The sequence below is a fragment of the Medicago sativa genome, chromosome 3 (assembly GCF_051527215.1).
Source record: "Medicago sativa cultivar Bolivia chromosome 3, Bolivia_mono, whole genome shotgun sequence".
NCBI classification, from domain to species: Eukaryota; Viridiplantae; Streptophyta; class Magnoliopsida; order Fabales; family Fabaceae; genus Medicago; species Medicago sativa.
In genome coordinates, this window is record NC_140751.1 from 83,973,587 (window position 1) to 83,990,992 (window position 17,406).

Here is a 17,406-nt window from a genome sequence, read left to right on the forward strand (position 1 = left end):
GTGAGTATTTTAAGGATTTGTTTGTTGAGCAAATATTGGCGAGTCTTAGTGACCTCTACGTGTTTAGCTTGTATCAATTTTGGGTTTTGTAGATTTAATTTCAAATTGCTCTACCCTCTTTTTTTTGAAGTAAAATTGCTCTACCTTGTGAGCTTAGTTTTATAACTACACTATGCCACTTTCTTTGGCCATAAGATATTTATTGATGATGGAAGCTTGGAATGTTTTTTTTTGACCTAGTAGTAGTGATGATCTAACATATATTTTATATTTTATATTGTACGGTGTCCTTGTATATAATACATGGTATGGACAACTAATTATATAAATTAAAGATGAGTGTGATCATGAAGTTTATTAAAGTAATATATGAAGAAAGAAAACAAGTCGATGCTTTTCTTATATATTGTGTATGTCTATCCAATTTTCATTCTATGTTGCTAAGTGTATAAACAAGCACCTGTAGCCATATTATTATCAACATATATACTCTATCCTTCGTTATTAATTAAGAAGGTTCACCACATCAATACATCTCCAATTTTGTCATCTCTCTTATGTTACGTTTCGTTTGCTTTTTCTTTCTTTCTTTGGTTTGGTATTGGACATAGTTACATAATTCGTGTACTACGTACGGATCGCGAACCAATTTGCAAGCACCGAATTCGGGTACTTCGGCGTATTGGTATGCGTCAATTCCCGTCGAATTCGCCCAAACTGTTGAACCAAGCGTACCAAAGAACGAAAAACTCTAATTGGTTGAAAAAAAAAAAGGTTTGGACTATAGATTAAATAAAAAATAGGAAAACGGTGTAATGCATTGTATGCATCAAATGAAGATACCACCGGTATTTATTGCTTCCTTGGTTCGTATTCTCAAATCCATGTAACTATCAATTCATTTCCTTAGTTATGGACAACTTTCTTCTATAGTTTCTCAAATCTTCGATGTGAGACTTAGTTTGTGGGTCATTTTATCCTATACCATTGAGCTTATATTTGTTTAGCATTGGTGTTACGAAGTGAGTTTGTGTTCCTTGATGCCCATTTATTTTCTTCTCCCTAATTATAAGCAAAAATTGGTTGTCTTTAATCTTTACCAAGTAGTTTTAGTTGTTCTGTTATGCCGTAACGAGTTTATACCGACTATATCCAAATATTTGTGTGCTTTCATGTTTGTTAACCATTGATTGATACTCACGCTTATATATTTTTCCATTTGCATTCTTCTTTTGTCCCAGATTTGAGTGTATGTTACTTGTGGTTATAGGACAATAAACTGTATTGTTTCATGATTTGCAGAGCAGCAAATTGGTCACAAAAAAGATCACCTTGAATTGGTTCATTGGTTGATGTTCGACTTATCTCACCCTACCGCTCAATCACGCTTTTGGTGAATGTATTTCTAAAGGTATAGATTCTTAATTCTCTTTCGGTCGTTAATCAAAACAAAGTTATGACATATGATATGATATCATTCTTGGTTATATTTAGCTCAACACAAGATTAGGTTGTTGGAATTTTTATATTGGAACTAGATAGTTTGACGGAGTTATGACATATGATATGATATCATTCTTGATTTTAAGTTGATTCTATACGCACTTGAGTACTCTTTGAGTTATTTTTCATTCCATACGACACAGAGAATATGCTGGACAAGCTTAGTTTCATATATATATATATATATATATATATATATATATATATATATATATATATATATAATCGGTTTATTATCTAAGGACCTTGTTAGAAATTTCTTGAAATATTGTAAATTATGAACCAACTAGACAATATGAATTGAAAATCAAGGAATAGAAATAGCATGCCTTTTAGCTTCGAACAAGCTTAGTTTCATATATTTATTTTTTAACAAAACTTAGGTTCATATGTTGTTCTCCTTCATGAAGTACACGTGTCTTTAGTTTTTTGTTAGCCTTTGTGTCACTTGGAGAATTCTTCATTATATTTGAATATCATATTGCTTAAGCATAACTAAACTTTAGGGTGTGTTTGGATTGAGGGTTTAGGAGGAGCGTTTGTTTTTCTTTTTTAAATTACGGACTATAAAACATGTTTCTCTAAAATAAATTAAGTGTGATCGAAGTATTATATGATCATTTATCATGTTAATATGTTAACTCTTCAAAAAATATTTTATAGTGTCCGTAATTTAAAAATGAAATCTAAACCCTCCCCTCCCACCCTAAACCCTCCATCCAAACACACCCTTAGGCTTTTAGACATTTACATCCAAATTTTTATGACTTGTACATGCAGAACCTATCTATGACTTTTTTATTGGAGAAGCTTGTGAATCAAATTGACTTTGATTAAGCCTAGGTGATTAAGTCTATCTAAGGTTGATATGGTTTAGGAGTTTTCGCTAATCGGGATCTTCGTTTCTTGCGATTTCGCATGTTGTTGTGATGCGCTTGTTTCAGCAGTTGGTTCCGGTTATTTCGACTCATGGTCTTTTTTCCGCTTATGTTTCTACCCATGATCGGATTAGGTCATATACTGCTTCATTATCGGTTAGAAGGTTTTTAAATATAATCTAGCCCCCTGTTTCAATTTTTGTTCTATTAGTTTTGTTGTTCTACAAATTTGAATCATTTTGCATTTGTTTGTGTGCCCTTTGTTTCTTGTCTATAGATGGTTTGGTGTTGTAAGTGGTGAAATTTTTAGTGGGTAATTTTAATTTAGTTATATATTTTTAGTTGTTTTGATTAATAATATTATGACATTTGTAATTAAGTTTATGATCAATTTGTAATGAGATTATCATGAATGCAATTTGCTATATTTATATTACGGTATTTTATTATAGCATTTTAGACTTTAGATTTAATTATAGGGTTTTTGGTTGTAGATTTAAATATAATAATAAAAAAATAACGAAACTTTTATTAGCGCTTTCGGTAAAACGCTAAGAAATTCCAATTTGAGTAGAAAGGATATAATAGCGCTTTTCGTAAAGCGCTAAGAAATGGCTGTTAGAAAAAGACTTTAATAGCACCAAAATAAGGCTATATTAGCGCTTTTCTGAAAGCGCTATTGAAGCATTGCTATTTAATAGCGTTTTAAAAGCGCTATTATAGGGCTCTGACCTTTAATAGCGGGGGCTTTCTTAGCGCTTCAAAAGCGCTATTAAACGCAAAAATGAATGCTATAAAAGGGGGTATTTTGTAGTAGTGCATCATGTACGTAACTACCGGATGTTTATTTTAAATTTTCATTTTTGCACCTCTAGTACATAGTTATCGGATGCTCATTTTAAAATTACATTTTGTACCTCCGTAGTTATCTACCAGATGTTCATTTTAAATTTGCATTTTGTTATGTGTTCTTTGTTGGGCTTATATGTTTGGTGTGATAGGAAACATATGAGAAAGAAAAGGCTTGAAACTTTTCAATTTGATTTTGATCTTGAGGAACAAGGTTTAAGGCGTAGTGTAGAAAAATGAGAATTATGGTGATAAAGGCGTATTTGTACTAATTTTCAAAACAAAGTTCATTGTCTAAATTAAACATTTGATATTACAACTTCAAAGTCACGACAATGTTATAAAATAAATTAAGTCATCAACTGTTTATTATTTAAATAATCCTTCTTGACAGACTTCTTGTTTTTGTTGCTTCTTATTAACAAATTTGTTATGTATGTCGCCTTGGACGTGACATTAGTGCACCTTTTGTTTCACATTCTCGTAATGATAATCAAGTAGATAACTACCGGAGGTACAAAATGTAAGTTTAAAATGAGCATCCGGTAGTTATGTACCAGAGGTGGAAAAATAAAAATTTAAAATAAATATTCGGTAGTTACGTTCAGTATGTTCCGATAGTTATACATCTCACTAGAGTTATTGCGGTTAAAAATGTAATTTTGCGGAGCCAAAAGAGATATGAGGGGGGCATAAAAAGTAATCTTTCTAAATTTTGGGTGAAACTGGACCTTATGTTTTCAGCCATGATTTTGGGCCTGAACTGACCCGAACCGACCCATTGTCCCTGCTGTTTTCATGTCTCCTCTCATTCTCCATCTTTCTCTATGACAGCCAAGCTTGTGGTGGCCGAACGTGAAACGCACAAGAGAAGAGAAAAGGAACGTTGCTGGTTTATTAATTTTTGTTAAAAAAACGATTTTAACTCTGGTGAGTGGACTTTTACGTTCCACCAAAGCGGTAAAATAATTTTATGACTCTGACTTGCACAAAGAAAAGAAGCAGTTATAGTTGGTGAAGGGTAGAAATGGAAATTGAATAAAATTTGTCTGGAACAAAGAATCCATGTCCCGTGCGTACTTGTTCACCTTAATAATAACTTATCTTCTTCCATCATTCAGTTTCACCTTATTGGTTGTTATCTAGATTCTCTCATCAATCTCTCTCTCTCTCTCTCTCTCTCTCTCTCTCTCTCTCTCTCTCTCTCTCTCTCTCATTTCCACGCTTCAATCTCCGATTACGATCATATGGCTTCTTCTTCAACAATTCCAAACACACCCTTAACCTTAAATTCACACACCAACGTTGATCTTAAACCAGCACTACCATTGAAGAACTATTTGAGCTTCTCTTTATCAAAGCGTCGACCTCCATGTCTTTTTACTGTCAGAGCTAGTGATGCAGATTTCGAAGCCGCTGTTGTCGCTGGTAATGTGCCGGATGCGCCTCCTGTACCGCCTACACCGGCTGTACCTGCTGGAACGCCAGTGGTGACTTCACTTGTGAGCATTATTGCAAAATTAATCTGTGTTTGTGCATTTTTAGTGCAATGCTAAGAAATTATTCAATTGATTTTGATTTTTTTGTGTGTGTTTTGGTTTTGTTTCAGCCAATTCAGAGGCGTCCTCGTCGTAATAGAAGATCAGCTACACATCGATCCGCGTTTCAGGAAACAACTTTATCACCTACTAATTTTGTTTATCCACTTTTTATACATGAAGGTTAGTCTTAAGGACATGTTTGGTTTGACTTACTTGAGCTTCATATTTGTATAAACTCTTGTGAAACTGTTTCGGAGAACTTATGTAAACAGTGTATGACATGTCAATAAGATGTCATAAGCTGTTTTTAGCTTGCATCCGTTTGCTTTCGGCTTTTTCTGTAGAGCTTTTGTGGTTGTTACTTGCATACATACATTGTTAGCTTGTAGGTGTGAGCTGTGTTGTAGTGTGTTTTTGATGATTTGAGAATATTTGAACCCTTTTTGCAGGTGAGGAGGACACCCCAATTGGTGCTATGCCCGGATGCTACAGGCTTGGTTGGAGACACGGACTGTTGCAAGAGGTTTTTATATGGCTCTACTCTTTCTGTGTCTTATACTCGTGCATGTTCTTTGTTATCTTAAGTAGCATTTTTATGTTTTGTATCTTAAATTTAGCTGAGAAAATGTTGGACTTTGAAAATGTAGCAGGATCAATCACAAGCTAATATGACATTACCATTCAAAAGTGGTATTGAATTGGGGTAAAACACGTCCATTGCTGTAAAAAAAAAAACATTTTTAAAGGGAGATTATGCAGATATTTTTTTGGCATAATTTTATTCTTTACCGATCTGGTCTAAGAGTTTGGATAGATTTTATTGGGTATTTTGCTTCCAATGTTGAACTTCTCATTACATTGCTTGATTGTTTCTGAGGAATTTTTTCTTTCAAATATTGTAGTATATTTTAAGTTATAACTTATAACTGATGAGTACACAAACCCAAACAAACATAAAACCTTTTCTTTTTTATCTTCTAAACTGCATGCGTGATAGTGACATTATTCTTGTTATTCCTTAGTATTGAATTTTAGTTTAATTTCAGTGAGCATTTTGTAATTCAGGTTGCAAAAGCACGGGATGTTGGTGTTAACAGTGTTGTGCTCTTCCCCAAAATTCCAGATGCTTTGAAGGTTCTATTTTTCTCTCACACTTGCCATAAATTTTTGGTAGAATATATGTAATCTAGTCTAACAAGTTTCCCCCTTTAGACCCCCACAGGAGATGAGGCATACAATGAGAATGGCTTAGTGCCTCGAACTATACGATTACTTAAGGATAAATACCCTGATCTTGTAAGTGAACACAGTTTTATGTTTTGAGAATGTTATATTTTTCTGGTGCATGTAAGAAGATTAATCCAATATCCTTGTTCAACTGTTGTTCAGGTTATTTATACAGATGTTGCATTAGACCCATATTCTTCAGATGGGCATGACGGCATTGTTAGAGAAGATGGTACGCTAAAAACTTTTCCTTTTGTCGTCAAAATCTTTTTCTCAAACCTATTTTGTTACAGAACATGATTCATTTCATTGGCTTATAATTCATAAGAAATGTTCTGTGAATGTGACATATAATCTAAACATTTTACATTTGGATGATGGAATTTGTAAGTCATGCCAGCAGCATACTTCTAGCATTAGTTTAATACTTGCTGAATATGTTTTTAGTGTGTGTACCTTTAATATTATTCCTGGAAAAGAAATTAAAAAAGAAATCGTCGGGAATTAAATTGTGGCTTTATCTCCTTCCTGTATGAACTTGTGTTGGTAAAAGCCTAGGATTTGCATGATTTGAACTATTCTTGAAGGAAGTGGCAAGTGGCCTTTCTTGATTGTAGTCAATAAAGTACTAATTATAATGTATATCCTTAATATCTTGTAGGAGTTATCATGAATGATGAGACTGTTCATCAGCTTTGTAAACAAGCTGTAGCCCAGGTAATATAACTACATCTTTCATGTGTACATCTTCAACTAGGAAGTTACCATTATTTTGTTCAGGGATTCTTGAACAAATTACTCACCTTCTATGTTCCAAGGTTTTTCTTGCTATACTTCTATATCCGCACCAAGACACTAACATAATTTAGTTTGTGTTTTTATTTTATGAAAGGCCCGTGCTGGAGCAGATGTGGTCAGCCCCAGCGATATGATGGATGGTCGTGTTGGAGCAATGCGAGCAGCTCTCGATGCTGAAGGCTTTCAGCATGTTTCTATAATGTCATATACAGCAAAGTAATTTGATCGCTTGGCCATTTCCTTTTCCGATCTTACTTTCTGTTTTTGCCTGCATGCATTGGAAATTATTGAAGTTTATGTCAGTTACCTGAGCTTTAGAAATAAGTTTAGTAAAAAGAAGGAAATTATTTGAAAACTGAAATCGACAATTGCTAATGATGGGCATTTTTTTTTATTGATCTGGTATAAACTTACAAGTTTGTGTTAAGAAGGATCTAGACTTACTATCGATGGCTATCTATTATAGGTTGTAGCATTGGGTATCGGTGAAGATATTCAAAATGTGTGGCATATAAATGATTTTATAAGTGAAGCATTTCCATTATGCACAAGCTGGTTTCTTTCTTATGCAAGTTATGAACAATTTTATCTTCCTTTCGCCAATAACCGTAGCGTTCAAATTCCTTTAGTGCATCTTGTAGCTGCCATGAGCATCTCACTATATTTGCTAATTTCTAATTGTCACTGATTTGCTCATTGGAGAACCAATTCTACAAAAATAGAAATTATGACTAACAAGATGGATTGGTAGATGTTGCTATTAGTATCATGCATATTTTCTTGTCGGTTATATAGCTCAGTTCTAAATTATGCCGTTTATTGGTTGCCAACAGGTACGCGAGTTCATTTTATGGCCCATTTAGGGAAGCATTGGACTCAAACCCCCGTTTTGGAGATAAAAAGACGTATGTATTACCTTGAAATTGAACTGAGTGCCAAATATTTAATCTATTTTAAATTATTGATTATTTACGTTGCCATATACTTGGTCTGGCTGAACAAAAGCTATCAGATGAACCCGGCAAACTACAGAGAGGCTTTGACTGAAATGAGGGAAGATGAATCAGAAGGAGCTGATATTCTATTGGTTGGTTTAGTTTTCTTATGTATACGATCATAGTTAGGAATGGAACTCATCTTATGCTCATTTTTGTACTGACTTTAGAAAATTTGCATGTGCAGGTGAAGCCCGGGCTTCCTTATTTGGATATCATAAGGCTACTCAGAGATAATTCTCCGCTGCCAATTGCAGCATACCAGGTTCTTCTCTGGCCCATTCTAGTTCTTGGCATAAACAAAAGTGATGCTTATATTTTTATATCGAGCTGGGGCACAGGTTTTATGGTTGCTTCAACAGTTATTGTTCGTATGCTATTCTGCTATTACGTGTCATCAAATTTTAATCCGATTCTTTCCAAAAATGGTTAATCGGGAATTTGTTTGTGTAGTGATCATATATCTGTTGTCTCATGTGAATCTTCCAGTTTGGGAATATGAACTGCTGCATATGCTGTTTATAGCATTGAATAAAAAAAGTTGTTTCAAACATTTTTAACTGTCAAGACAATGAAGATTTTAAGTACAAAGTTGCTCAAGTTGAAGAAGAAGCTTGTTTGATGATTTAATTTAATAGTTTCTTTGAAACGCTTTATTGTAATAAACTTTGGCTGTCTGTGTTCTAGAAAGATTGATCAACTTTTTCTCTTCCTTTTCCCTTACCCATCTGTAAGGTCTGGAACATCATTTAGACAGTGGAAAATACATGATAAGAAGATAAGATACAAAAACAGTTGGTAAAGAATGTGAACAAGTATACAACATACAAATGTTGTTCATCATAGATATTATGGATGCCATGATGCTTGACACCCTACCCTTAAGATTAAAGCAGTCAATTAGAGAAAACCTTGGTTTTATGTGAATGATGATAAGATATATTTCACGTTTGCTTTGCTTTATTAATTTGACCCCCTTTATTCACAACAGGTTTCTGGTGAGTACTCGATGATTAAGGCTGGTGGGGCTCTTAAAATGATTGATGAAGAAAAGGTGATGATGGAGTCATTACTGTGCCTTAGACGTGCCGGTGCTGACATCATCCTAACATATTTTGCTCTACAAGCTGCGAGATTTTTGTGTGGAGAAAAAAGGTGAGATTCTTCAAACATTTAGGACAATTTTCTTCCCAGAAGGCCAGAGAGCTCAAAGCATTTGACAGTGTGGAGCGTTCAAATTATATGCTGAGATTTTTTTATATGCTGAGATTTTTTTTTCCCCAAAATGTGTTGTTTTTGTCAACCCATTATCTTACAAATGGTGTAATTTAATCAACTGCGGAATAAATAGTACTGACAGAATGTCCTCAACAGCAGAATAACTAGAACTGTAATGTATTAGAGCTTTAATAAAGTCAACTTTTTGCGGTAAATGTTTATGATCCATTAGCCTTCTGTCATATAGAAGGCTAATGGATACGATTGGTGCAGTTTATGGTATAAATCATGCAATGTAGGATACAATTGGTGCATAGTTTCATGAGTTGGACGCATAACTTTGTTGAACAGCAAATTGATTTTGTAATAGCTGATCTCACGAGGGGTTATTAAGACCAAATTGGATCGAGGCTCTATGTATCGCTAATTTCCATGACCATACTAACTACTATTACTTCAGTTACTCTGTTATCATTAGTCCACTGGCATTACAGTTTGCCAGTATAGCATTACCCTACGTATTAGACTGATATCATTAAGGAAAAGTCAATCTTACACCAGGATCACCTTAAATCAAATTATTATTTAATAGTTTAAACTGATGGACATCTGCCTCCAGAAACTGAACATATTTTATACATATATTGTTCCCCAACCTCTTCCCTTTCCTATTTTGAGCCTACATTCTACAGAAGGAAATCATAACCTGGTTTCTACCGTTCCTTAACCTCAAGCAACAAATAAACAGAGAACATGAGGAGGACGGATACACCGGCGTACCGGTTTTGTACAGGTGGAAAGGACATGGTTTCCGAGATCAACCATGTTCATTGAGGTACCTCTCTGCAATGGTGGCATGAACAGCAGCTCCTATTGGTAGAGCATCTTCATCAATCATGAAATGTGGAGAGTGTCCTGTGTGAGTAGACCCTAGTGTTTCATTCCTTATCCCTATGTAGAAGAAAGCTGAAGGAATGACCTGGGAGTAAAAAGAATAATCTTCAGCACCCATCATAGGTGGGACTACCCTGAAATTCTTTTGACCCAGCAAATCGATGGACACTTTTTTCACATGCTCATACATTTGGTCATCATTAACCGTGGGAGGGTAAATAGTGTACTCCTTCTCAAAGAAGTCAACTTCTGCAAAGCAACTGTAAACACTAGCCTGTTGCACAATTACCTGTTCGAGAGTTGGGACAATAGTAGGATTAAAATTAAGCTCATTCAGCCATTTGCACTCACATTAGAAATTAGAATAATAGAAATAGAAATCAAGTTACATTTATAAACCAAGTTGCCAACCTGCTCTATTCTTTCTAGCAGCTGGTAAAAACTGGTGTTAGAAAACGCTCTGAAGGTCCCACCAATGACCACTGAGTCTGGTATCATGTCATGACTATTGCCTCCATTAAATGAAGTTACAGACACAACCTGAGTTTTAAATAGAGACAAATAGTTAGTTGGGGAAGGTGAGCAAGCAAGACCACAAAAGAATACAGGATCAGCAATTTGTTGAGAAGTATAAAAGACAATGAGGCAAAACCTGTGAATCCAATGGATTTGATTCGCGGGAGACAATGCCCTGTATGCTGATAACTGCAGCTGAAGCTGCCAAAACAGGATCAGCAGAGTTACGAGGGTTTGCGGCAGAGGCTCTTTTCCCACTAATCACGGCTCTGAAAAATCCACATCCAGCCAACAAGGGTCCAGGTCTTGACCCAATTATACCAGTCGGGTGCTCATGGGATACATGAACTGCAAATATAGCCTCCACATCCTCCAAAGCACCGTCTTGTATCATTCGCTTTGCACCATTACCAGCTTCTTCTGCTGGCTGGAATAACAGAATTACAGTACCCTGTGATGACAGATAAAAAATGCTAAGTTAAAGGCATAGGTTGTAGCCTTGTAGGGGATCGGCTGTGAAGTATGAAATGTAGTTTAGTGACACAATTTATTTTTTCATCCAATATTGCACAGGCAAAATTTGCAGGAGTCGCAGTTACCATTTTAAAAACACGGTGACTATAATTTACAAATAGCTTATCACGCGAATGAGAAACTCACAAAAATAAGCAGTTCTTTCAAGTTCTACAAGCGAAAATATTTTTAAAAAGCTGGCGTTAAGGAAACAATATTTTCAATGGCTTTTGCTGCAATTTTGCTAATGACAGTCAATTTTGCATTCATTGTGCATATTCTCTCCCTCAAGAAATGTAACGTAGCTGCATTTTTCGGGTTGAATTCAAACCTAAAATCTTTAGTTAAATTGATAGAAATCTCTTACCATCTCATCCAAATGTTCTTGGATAAGTAACAAGTGTTCTTGTTTGTGCGTTAAAATTAAAAATATTTCATTTCAATTATTAATTGATTAAATATCAAATCAATTAATACTATCTTGTTTAATTCATTTGTTTATGTTAAGCTTACTCTTCTAAAAGACTAGCTTCTTCCTTAAAAAAAAAAAAACGACTAGCTTCTTATTATTTTTAAATGAAAAGATAAGCTTCTTATCCAAAATTTCAAGGCAACGTCGGTCACCAATTTCCTTTGTTTTAAAATGAACGTCGTTATTTAATCTAAAAGTAGTAATTTAATATAAAAAAATATATATATATATATATATGAATGTTGTTTCAAATACAATAAAATTGACAAATGACATAACACTTGTATTAAACTAATTTTACTAACGATTGTTAGTGTTTTCCACCATTATTTTTATCGAATCTTACCTTCTTGTTTAATTTGTTTGTTATTGTTAAGCTTACTATTTAACAAGACTAGCTTCTTAAAAAAAAGACTAGCTTCTTAGTATTATTTTTAAATGAAAAGATTGGCTTCTTATCCAAAATTTCTAAGCATCATCGGTCACCAACTTCCTTTGTTTTAAAATGAACGTCGTTATTTAATCTAAAAGTAGTAATTTAATAAAAAATATGAATGTTATTTCAAATGCAATAAAATTGATAAATGACAGGACACTTGTATTAAATTAGTATTCCTAACCATTGTCGTGTTTTCCATCATTATTTTTTTCAAAGTGTAATACTTATGAAAAAGATAAAATACTCCTTTTTTAGAAGGAGAATCAACTTCTTACTAAACCGAGTCAATATTCATCAACAAATTTTGTTTTTTTTTAAGAAAAATATTATCTAATGTCCTAAGAACACTAGTCATTGAAACAAATATGGTAACAACATCTTAGAATTTATATAATCAAATAAAAATATTTTTTTTTTTACAAACTTTTAGAAGTATTAAAACATGTTATTTTTTTTGTCAAGAGGGTTAATATATTCTTTTCGATGCAAAATTTCTTTTTTTCTTAACTAGAGATCATGTGATATTAGTTAACACTTAACATGACCAGGAGAAGAGAAGAAGAAAAATAAATTACCAACATCATCTTTTCTCTTTAACCGACAAACAATCGGTAGAGCGATTGAATCTCGTGCATGGGCCGATAGAAGACAAAGACAACTTTATTCATAAGGAGCACATGCATGTATGCCTTACGATAAACACTGAACATTGGCTCAGTCAGAACAAGTTCTTCCCGAAATGGGATAGAACTAACCAAACAATCAACTGAACAAAGGCTTTTAATTAGATCTGAGGTCATGTCGGTATTCATCCATGTGAGAATAATTGAGTAGATGTACAACACTTCACTACAGTAGCTCTTCAAACAGTTTCAGTTATTTTCGTCAAAAGAAAGAACAAAAAACAGTTTGAGTTATTATTATAGATGGAAAAAAGTATTTTAGTCCAAAAAAATTGAAGAAGCTATAAAATATAACTTTTGAAAATAGTTTTAGTGTGTGTTTGGTATCATCGTCGATATATAGGGGCGGATCTGGCCAAGGCCTACTGTGGCAAGTGCCACACCAGCCAGCCCAGGCCCAAAATTATATAGAAACAGAACACACACGTTTTTGCTCTCCCACAACTACCCTTATTCTATTGCCACCTCCTCCTTTCTTCTCATGCTACTTGCTGTTGGTGTAACATCTTAAATAATTGAGCACACATCTTCCATGGCCGTAAATAACCATATAAACGTACAAGAATGGATTTGGAATAAATTTCTCAAGTATTGTTGTAACTCTTATTTTCTTTACAATTTCACATGGGAGATTTTATTTATAAAGGAAGTGACAAAATCATATGAAACTGATTTTGATTTTTATAAAGGAAGTGAAAACAAACAAGAGCACTACCTTTGATTTTGATAAAAAAATTGTGCCCCAGTGATATTGAGAGTCCAGTCCGCCCCTCGTCGATATATCAAATTTACGGTGATCCATCGTGATTTTGTAAAAGCTATAATATCTAATTTTTGTAGAATTAAGGGGATTACCGTAATTCGAACATATCACCATGATATCAAGCTTAATATAAAATTTGTTTCAAGATATTAAGTTTTAAAGCAAAAAATATATATGTCATCATAAAACCTTAATTATTTTTGATACGACACAATTGCCACATGGTCTAACGAGGGGTTCAAAAAGTACAAATATTTGGTGATGAATTGACCAAACACCAAAATTGATGTTTCATGGTTTTGAGAGAAGGGAAAAAGTACAACAAAAATATAGCTAAATTTGTGAAATAGTACTATCATTGAAAAGACCCTAAAAATGAAAGTTGAGAAAAAGTACAACTCAATGGCTCTCCTCCAAAAGGGGAGTAATTAGATAAATAATTTCACTAAGTATTTATTCATTAAATGTTTATTAAATAGTAGTAATAAATTTTGATAAAAAATCAAAATAAAAGAAAAATGAGTAAACTGTTTATAAACTAAATAAACCAGTAACAATTTTTTGTAAGTCTATATTTTGTAAATAAATAAATAAGTCCATATATAAACTTACATATAGAGTATACGAAGATAAATAGTTAACGAATCAAATCAAATAAGAACCGTCATCGTGAGCTTGGCTCAATTGTTAGGGACAATGCATAATATATGCAAGGTTCGGGGTTCAAACCCGACCACCACCAAAAATCATATAAGAATCATTTTATAAAAAAAAATACTAATATAGCCAAACTTTCTATCACGAATGCATATTGCTAATAAGTCTATCACGAATGCATTGCTAATAAGGTTAACTCGCGTCTCGTGAGCTTAGCTCGATTGGTATGAACAATGCATAATATATGCAAGGTCGAGTGCTCAAACCCCACCCACTAAAAAAAATTAAGGTTGACTCGCTAATAAACCGTGAATAGCAACCATAACTATTATCCCTAAAAAAAGCAACCATAACTATTACTCATCTTTGAAATTGATACTTTTGCCGTTTGTCCTATAGTAGTAAGTAAGACAGGTTAAATATCTTTTTTTTTACAAAAGAGATTAAATATCCTAACCCACTGTTAAGTGATGAATTTGTTATAGGCAAAGGATATATATGAGGAAGTAAATTGATCTTTTGGCTGAAATGCGCCTCACATGAAAGATCTGTTACTATTAAGTGGCAGAATGTTTAGACAAACAAGATACGTGAACGTCTTTAAGAATGGATATGGACTAAAGAAGGACCGTAAAAGCCGAAACTTTTTATTGGTTGACCATCAATGAATGTAAATTGTAAAGTACGAAGATTTTACAATCAAACTCCCATTTGTCGAACTAAACTATGAAAACTACTACTAACTCCTTTCTTAAACGAACTATCTCTTCTAAATAATAAACTTGTAAAAATAGTATTGCTGTTAACAAATCTAATACTCCTACTACTATCATTTTGTTAAAAAATGTCGTGATTTAATCAACAAGGTTTTATATTAAAGGATGTTGTATAAACTTATTGATTAAAAGGATCAATTTATATTTTATGTTTTTTTTGTTACCGATTTATATTTTATGTGATTATATAAGCCATTCTGGTAAAAAAAAAACTCTCATTATACAAAACGAATGAAATAATAATTTTGTTTTATATATTATTTATTACTAATTTCTCTTTCACAAATTGATCATCATTTTATTGTATATTATTTATTACTTTATATTGTGGGATTGAAGGAATACTGTAGTACTAGTATTATTATATAGAAATAACTTTTGTTTGACAAGCTATATAGTCCAAGGATTTAAAACTAAAAGATTCTTGTCGTTGAAGATATAATGTAAATAAAACTACATGTGCGTCAATAAGGGATGAAGGTAAGAACAAACCTTTAATAAATGCTCTCGAGTTTTCAAGATCTTGGCAGCTCCAATAAGCATCGCCACATGTGCGTCGTGCCCACAAGCGTGCATTTTGCCGGCAACTTTAGACTTGTACTCCCACTCCACACCCTCCTAAAATGAATCCAAACAATGCATCAATGATAGTACTATGGTTTTCAATTTCTTGTGAAAGTTAGGTTGCCACAATAAAGCTAAAAACATCTCTAACAAAATTAAATAATACAGCTAAGGACATTTTTGCATCAAAATAAATTCTTGAAACACTTTATGGTCCATAGAATCACAGCAAAGAGCTGTACCTCTAGAAATTAATAGAATCATTAATAACAAGTGGGAGAATTTTAAAGCTTTAAATATTTCATGGTACTCTTAAAATAAGAATGAAAGACACTAAAATACTCTAAAATTCTTGACCAAGAAAAATATACACTCTTCAATTCCAACATTATGAAAAAACACAATTCTCCAACAAGTGCAAAAATTAAACTTTTTAATTCATGGCAATCTTCTATCAAAAGAATAATTGTCATGTTCCTCATAATTCAGAAGACAAAATAAAAAGTACACAATCTAGTACTTTTTATTACTTGCATCATAAAAGATTTCTGACAAAACTTTAAAAATATTTAAAAGTTTATTCATATGTCAAACAAACATATTCAAGACATCTGACACACATACTTTTGAAGTGTATCTTATAAGAGAGAAAAAGACAAATCAGGTCAGATGTTCTAAAATGAACAAGTCAAGTCAAATATATTAAAATATATATCGTGTTCACATTCGTCGCTATAAAAAACTTCTTAAATCCAACTCGCTAAAACTTTTAATAAAAAAAAAAGGTTTAACCATAATCTTTTGCGAGAAAGATATTCAATTTTTAAACTTCATTCACTCTAAATCATATAAATTTCAGCAACATATATTTTCTTCTTATCATGAAAACCTAAGCCAAGTTGCATAAAAAATGAAAAAAGAAAATCAAATATTGTGTATTTTCTTATTATATTACTGTTTCTAGGTTTTCATGGAGACATACTAATTTCAATGGAGAAAATAGATAAACAAATAAACACATAATTCCTTTCAAAAAAATAGTACTCGTAGAGTGGATAGTGGAATATTATAGAAGTGCAATCACCTGGATGGGAAGTGCATCCATGTCAGCTCTAACAGCAACAAAAGGCGGTCCACCCGTACCGATCCAGGCACGAATACCGGTTTTCGCGAGCGGGTAACGATAACTAACTTCCATCAGATCCAACTCCTTTCTTATCAAACGACTCGTCTCGATTTCCTCAAAAGCTAACTCCGGATTTTCATGGATCTTCCTTCTAACACTTTTCAACCACTCCACCGTCTCCGGCAACTGTGCTACGCTTAACACCGCTTCCGAACATGCTTCGTTCCAAACTTCGCAGTTTGTCACCGTCTTAGCCTTCCGTGTCACGTTTTTGCACGGTGACAGAGTTAACTCGTTGTTCTCTTTATCGCAGCATCTCCGATCGGAGAATAAAACACGGTCGTAAGCGGCGGAAGGTATTTTCACGGCGGTTGAAACCGCGAAGTGTTCCAGAATTGTAACGGTTGATGAAAATATGATCAAAAAGTAAAACAAAGAGTTTCGGAATTTCATTTTGTTTTATTCTTTCAGTTGGAAGAAAGTACAGAAAGCAAGGAACATATAGAGAGAGGGGTAAGGATGAGAGATATGAAGAAGGTGAGATAGAAAAAGAAGGAAGAAGGAGAATTCGAACACGTGCGGATAAAAGAACTTTAAAAAATTTGGACGGAGAGAGAGAAAGAGAATTTACTTTACTTTTTTCTTTTTCAGTTTTTTGATTTGATGATTGAGAATACTACTACAATTGGAGCACGTTGTACGACACGGAAGTAAATGCAGTGCAGGAACCGCGGTAGATGGGTCCCTCCACTTTCAGCAGCATTTCCACTGTAATCAAAAAAGGATGCACACGCCATCTATTTTTAAATTTCAAAATATATATAAACATTCCTCTTTTACTTAAAAAAAATTATTTATTCAAATTGTTTTTTTTTAAATTTAAATTGTTATCACTTATATTTTTTGGGGTTAAATATGTTTTTGTTCCCTATAAATATACCAAATTTTCGTTTTAGTCCCTCTAAAATTTTCTATAAATATACCAAATTTTCGT

The 17,406-nt window shown here is 33.4% G+C and overlaps 2 protein-coding genes across 2 annotated transcripts; one reads left to right on the forward strand and one right to left on the reverse strand.

The window, feature by feature from the left end:
• The first annotated feature begins 4,349 nt into the window (after positions 1-4,349).
• Positions 4,350-9,224, forward strand: LOC146941110 (delta-aminolevulinic acid dehydratase, chloroplastic). The gene is made up of 12 exons (XM_085754897.1): positions 4,350-4,732; positions 4,840-4,951; positions 5,221-5,294; positions 5,837-5,905; positions 5,984-6,067; positions 6,161-6,230; positions 6,660-6,715; positions 6,891-7,012; positions 7,630-7,701; positions 7,802-7,883; positions 7,979-8,056; positions 8,783-9,224. The coding sequence occupies exons 1-12, from the start codon at positions 4,478-4,480 to the stop codon at positions 8,948-8,950; spliced, it is 1,242 nt and encodes a 413-aa protein (XP_085611023.1). The 5' UTR covers positions 4,350-4,477; the 3' UTR covers positions 8,951-9,224.
• Positions 9,225-9,572: 348 nt separating this feature from the next.
• On the reverse strand, positions 9,573-16,933 carry LOC146941111 (IAA-amino acid hydrolase ILR1-like 6). Its single transcript, XM_085754896.1, has 5 exons — positions 16,371-16,933; positions 15,215-15,340; positions 10,556-10,870; positions 10,315-10,443; positions 9,573-10,192 (listed from the first exon to the last, which is right to left on the reverse strand). The coding sequence occupies exons 1-5, from the start codon at positions 16,863-16,865 to the stop codon at positions 9,827-9,829; spliced, it is 1,431 nt and encodes a 476-aa protein (XP_085611022.1). The 5' UTR covers positions 16,866-16,933; the 3' UTR covers positions 9,573-9,826.
• Positions 16,934-17,406: the final 473 nt, after the last annotated feature.

Bases quoted from the DNA above. Each gene is read 5' to 3' on its own strand.
- LOC146941110 (XM_085754897.1), top strand. From the start codon at position 4,478: ATGGCTTCTTCTTCAACAATTCCAAACACACCCTTAACCTTAAATTCA. The intron at 5,906-5,983 runs GTTCTATTTTTC...TTCCCCCTTTAG, and splicing joins AAATTCCAGATGCTTTGAAG to ACCCCCACAGGAGATGAGGC. The intron at 6,068-6,160 runs GTAAGTGAACAC...ACTGTTGTTCAG, and splicing joins AGGATAAATACCCTGATCTT to GTTATTTATACAGATGTTGC.
- LOC146941111 (XM_085754896.1), bottom strand. From the start codon at position 16,865: ATGAAATTCCGAAACTCTTTGTTTTACTTTTTGATCATATTTTCATCA. The intron at 10,871-15,214 runs GTTTGTTCTTAC...CTGTCATCACAG, and splicing joins CTCGAGAGCATTTATTAAAG to GGTACTGTAATTCTGTTATT. The intron at 10,193-10,314 runs GTTGGCAACTTG...ACTCTCGAACAG, and splicing joins TGCTAGAAAGAATAGAGCAG to GTAATTGTGCAACAGGCTAG.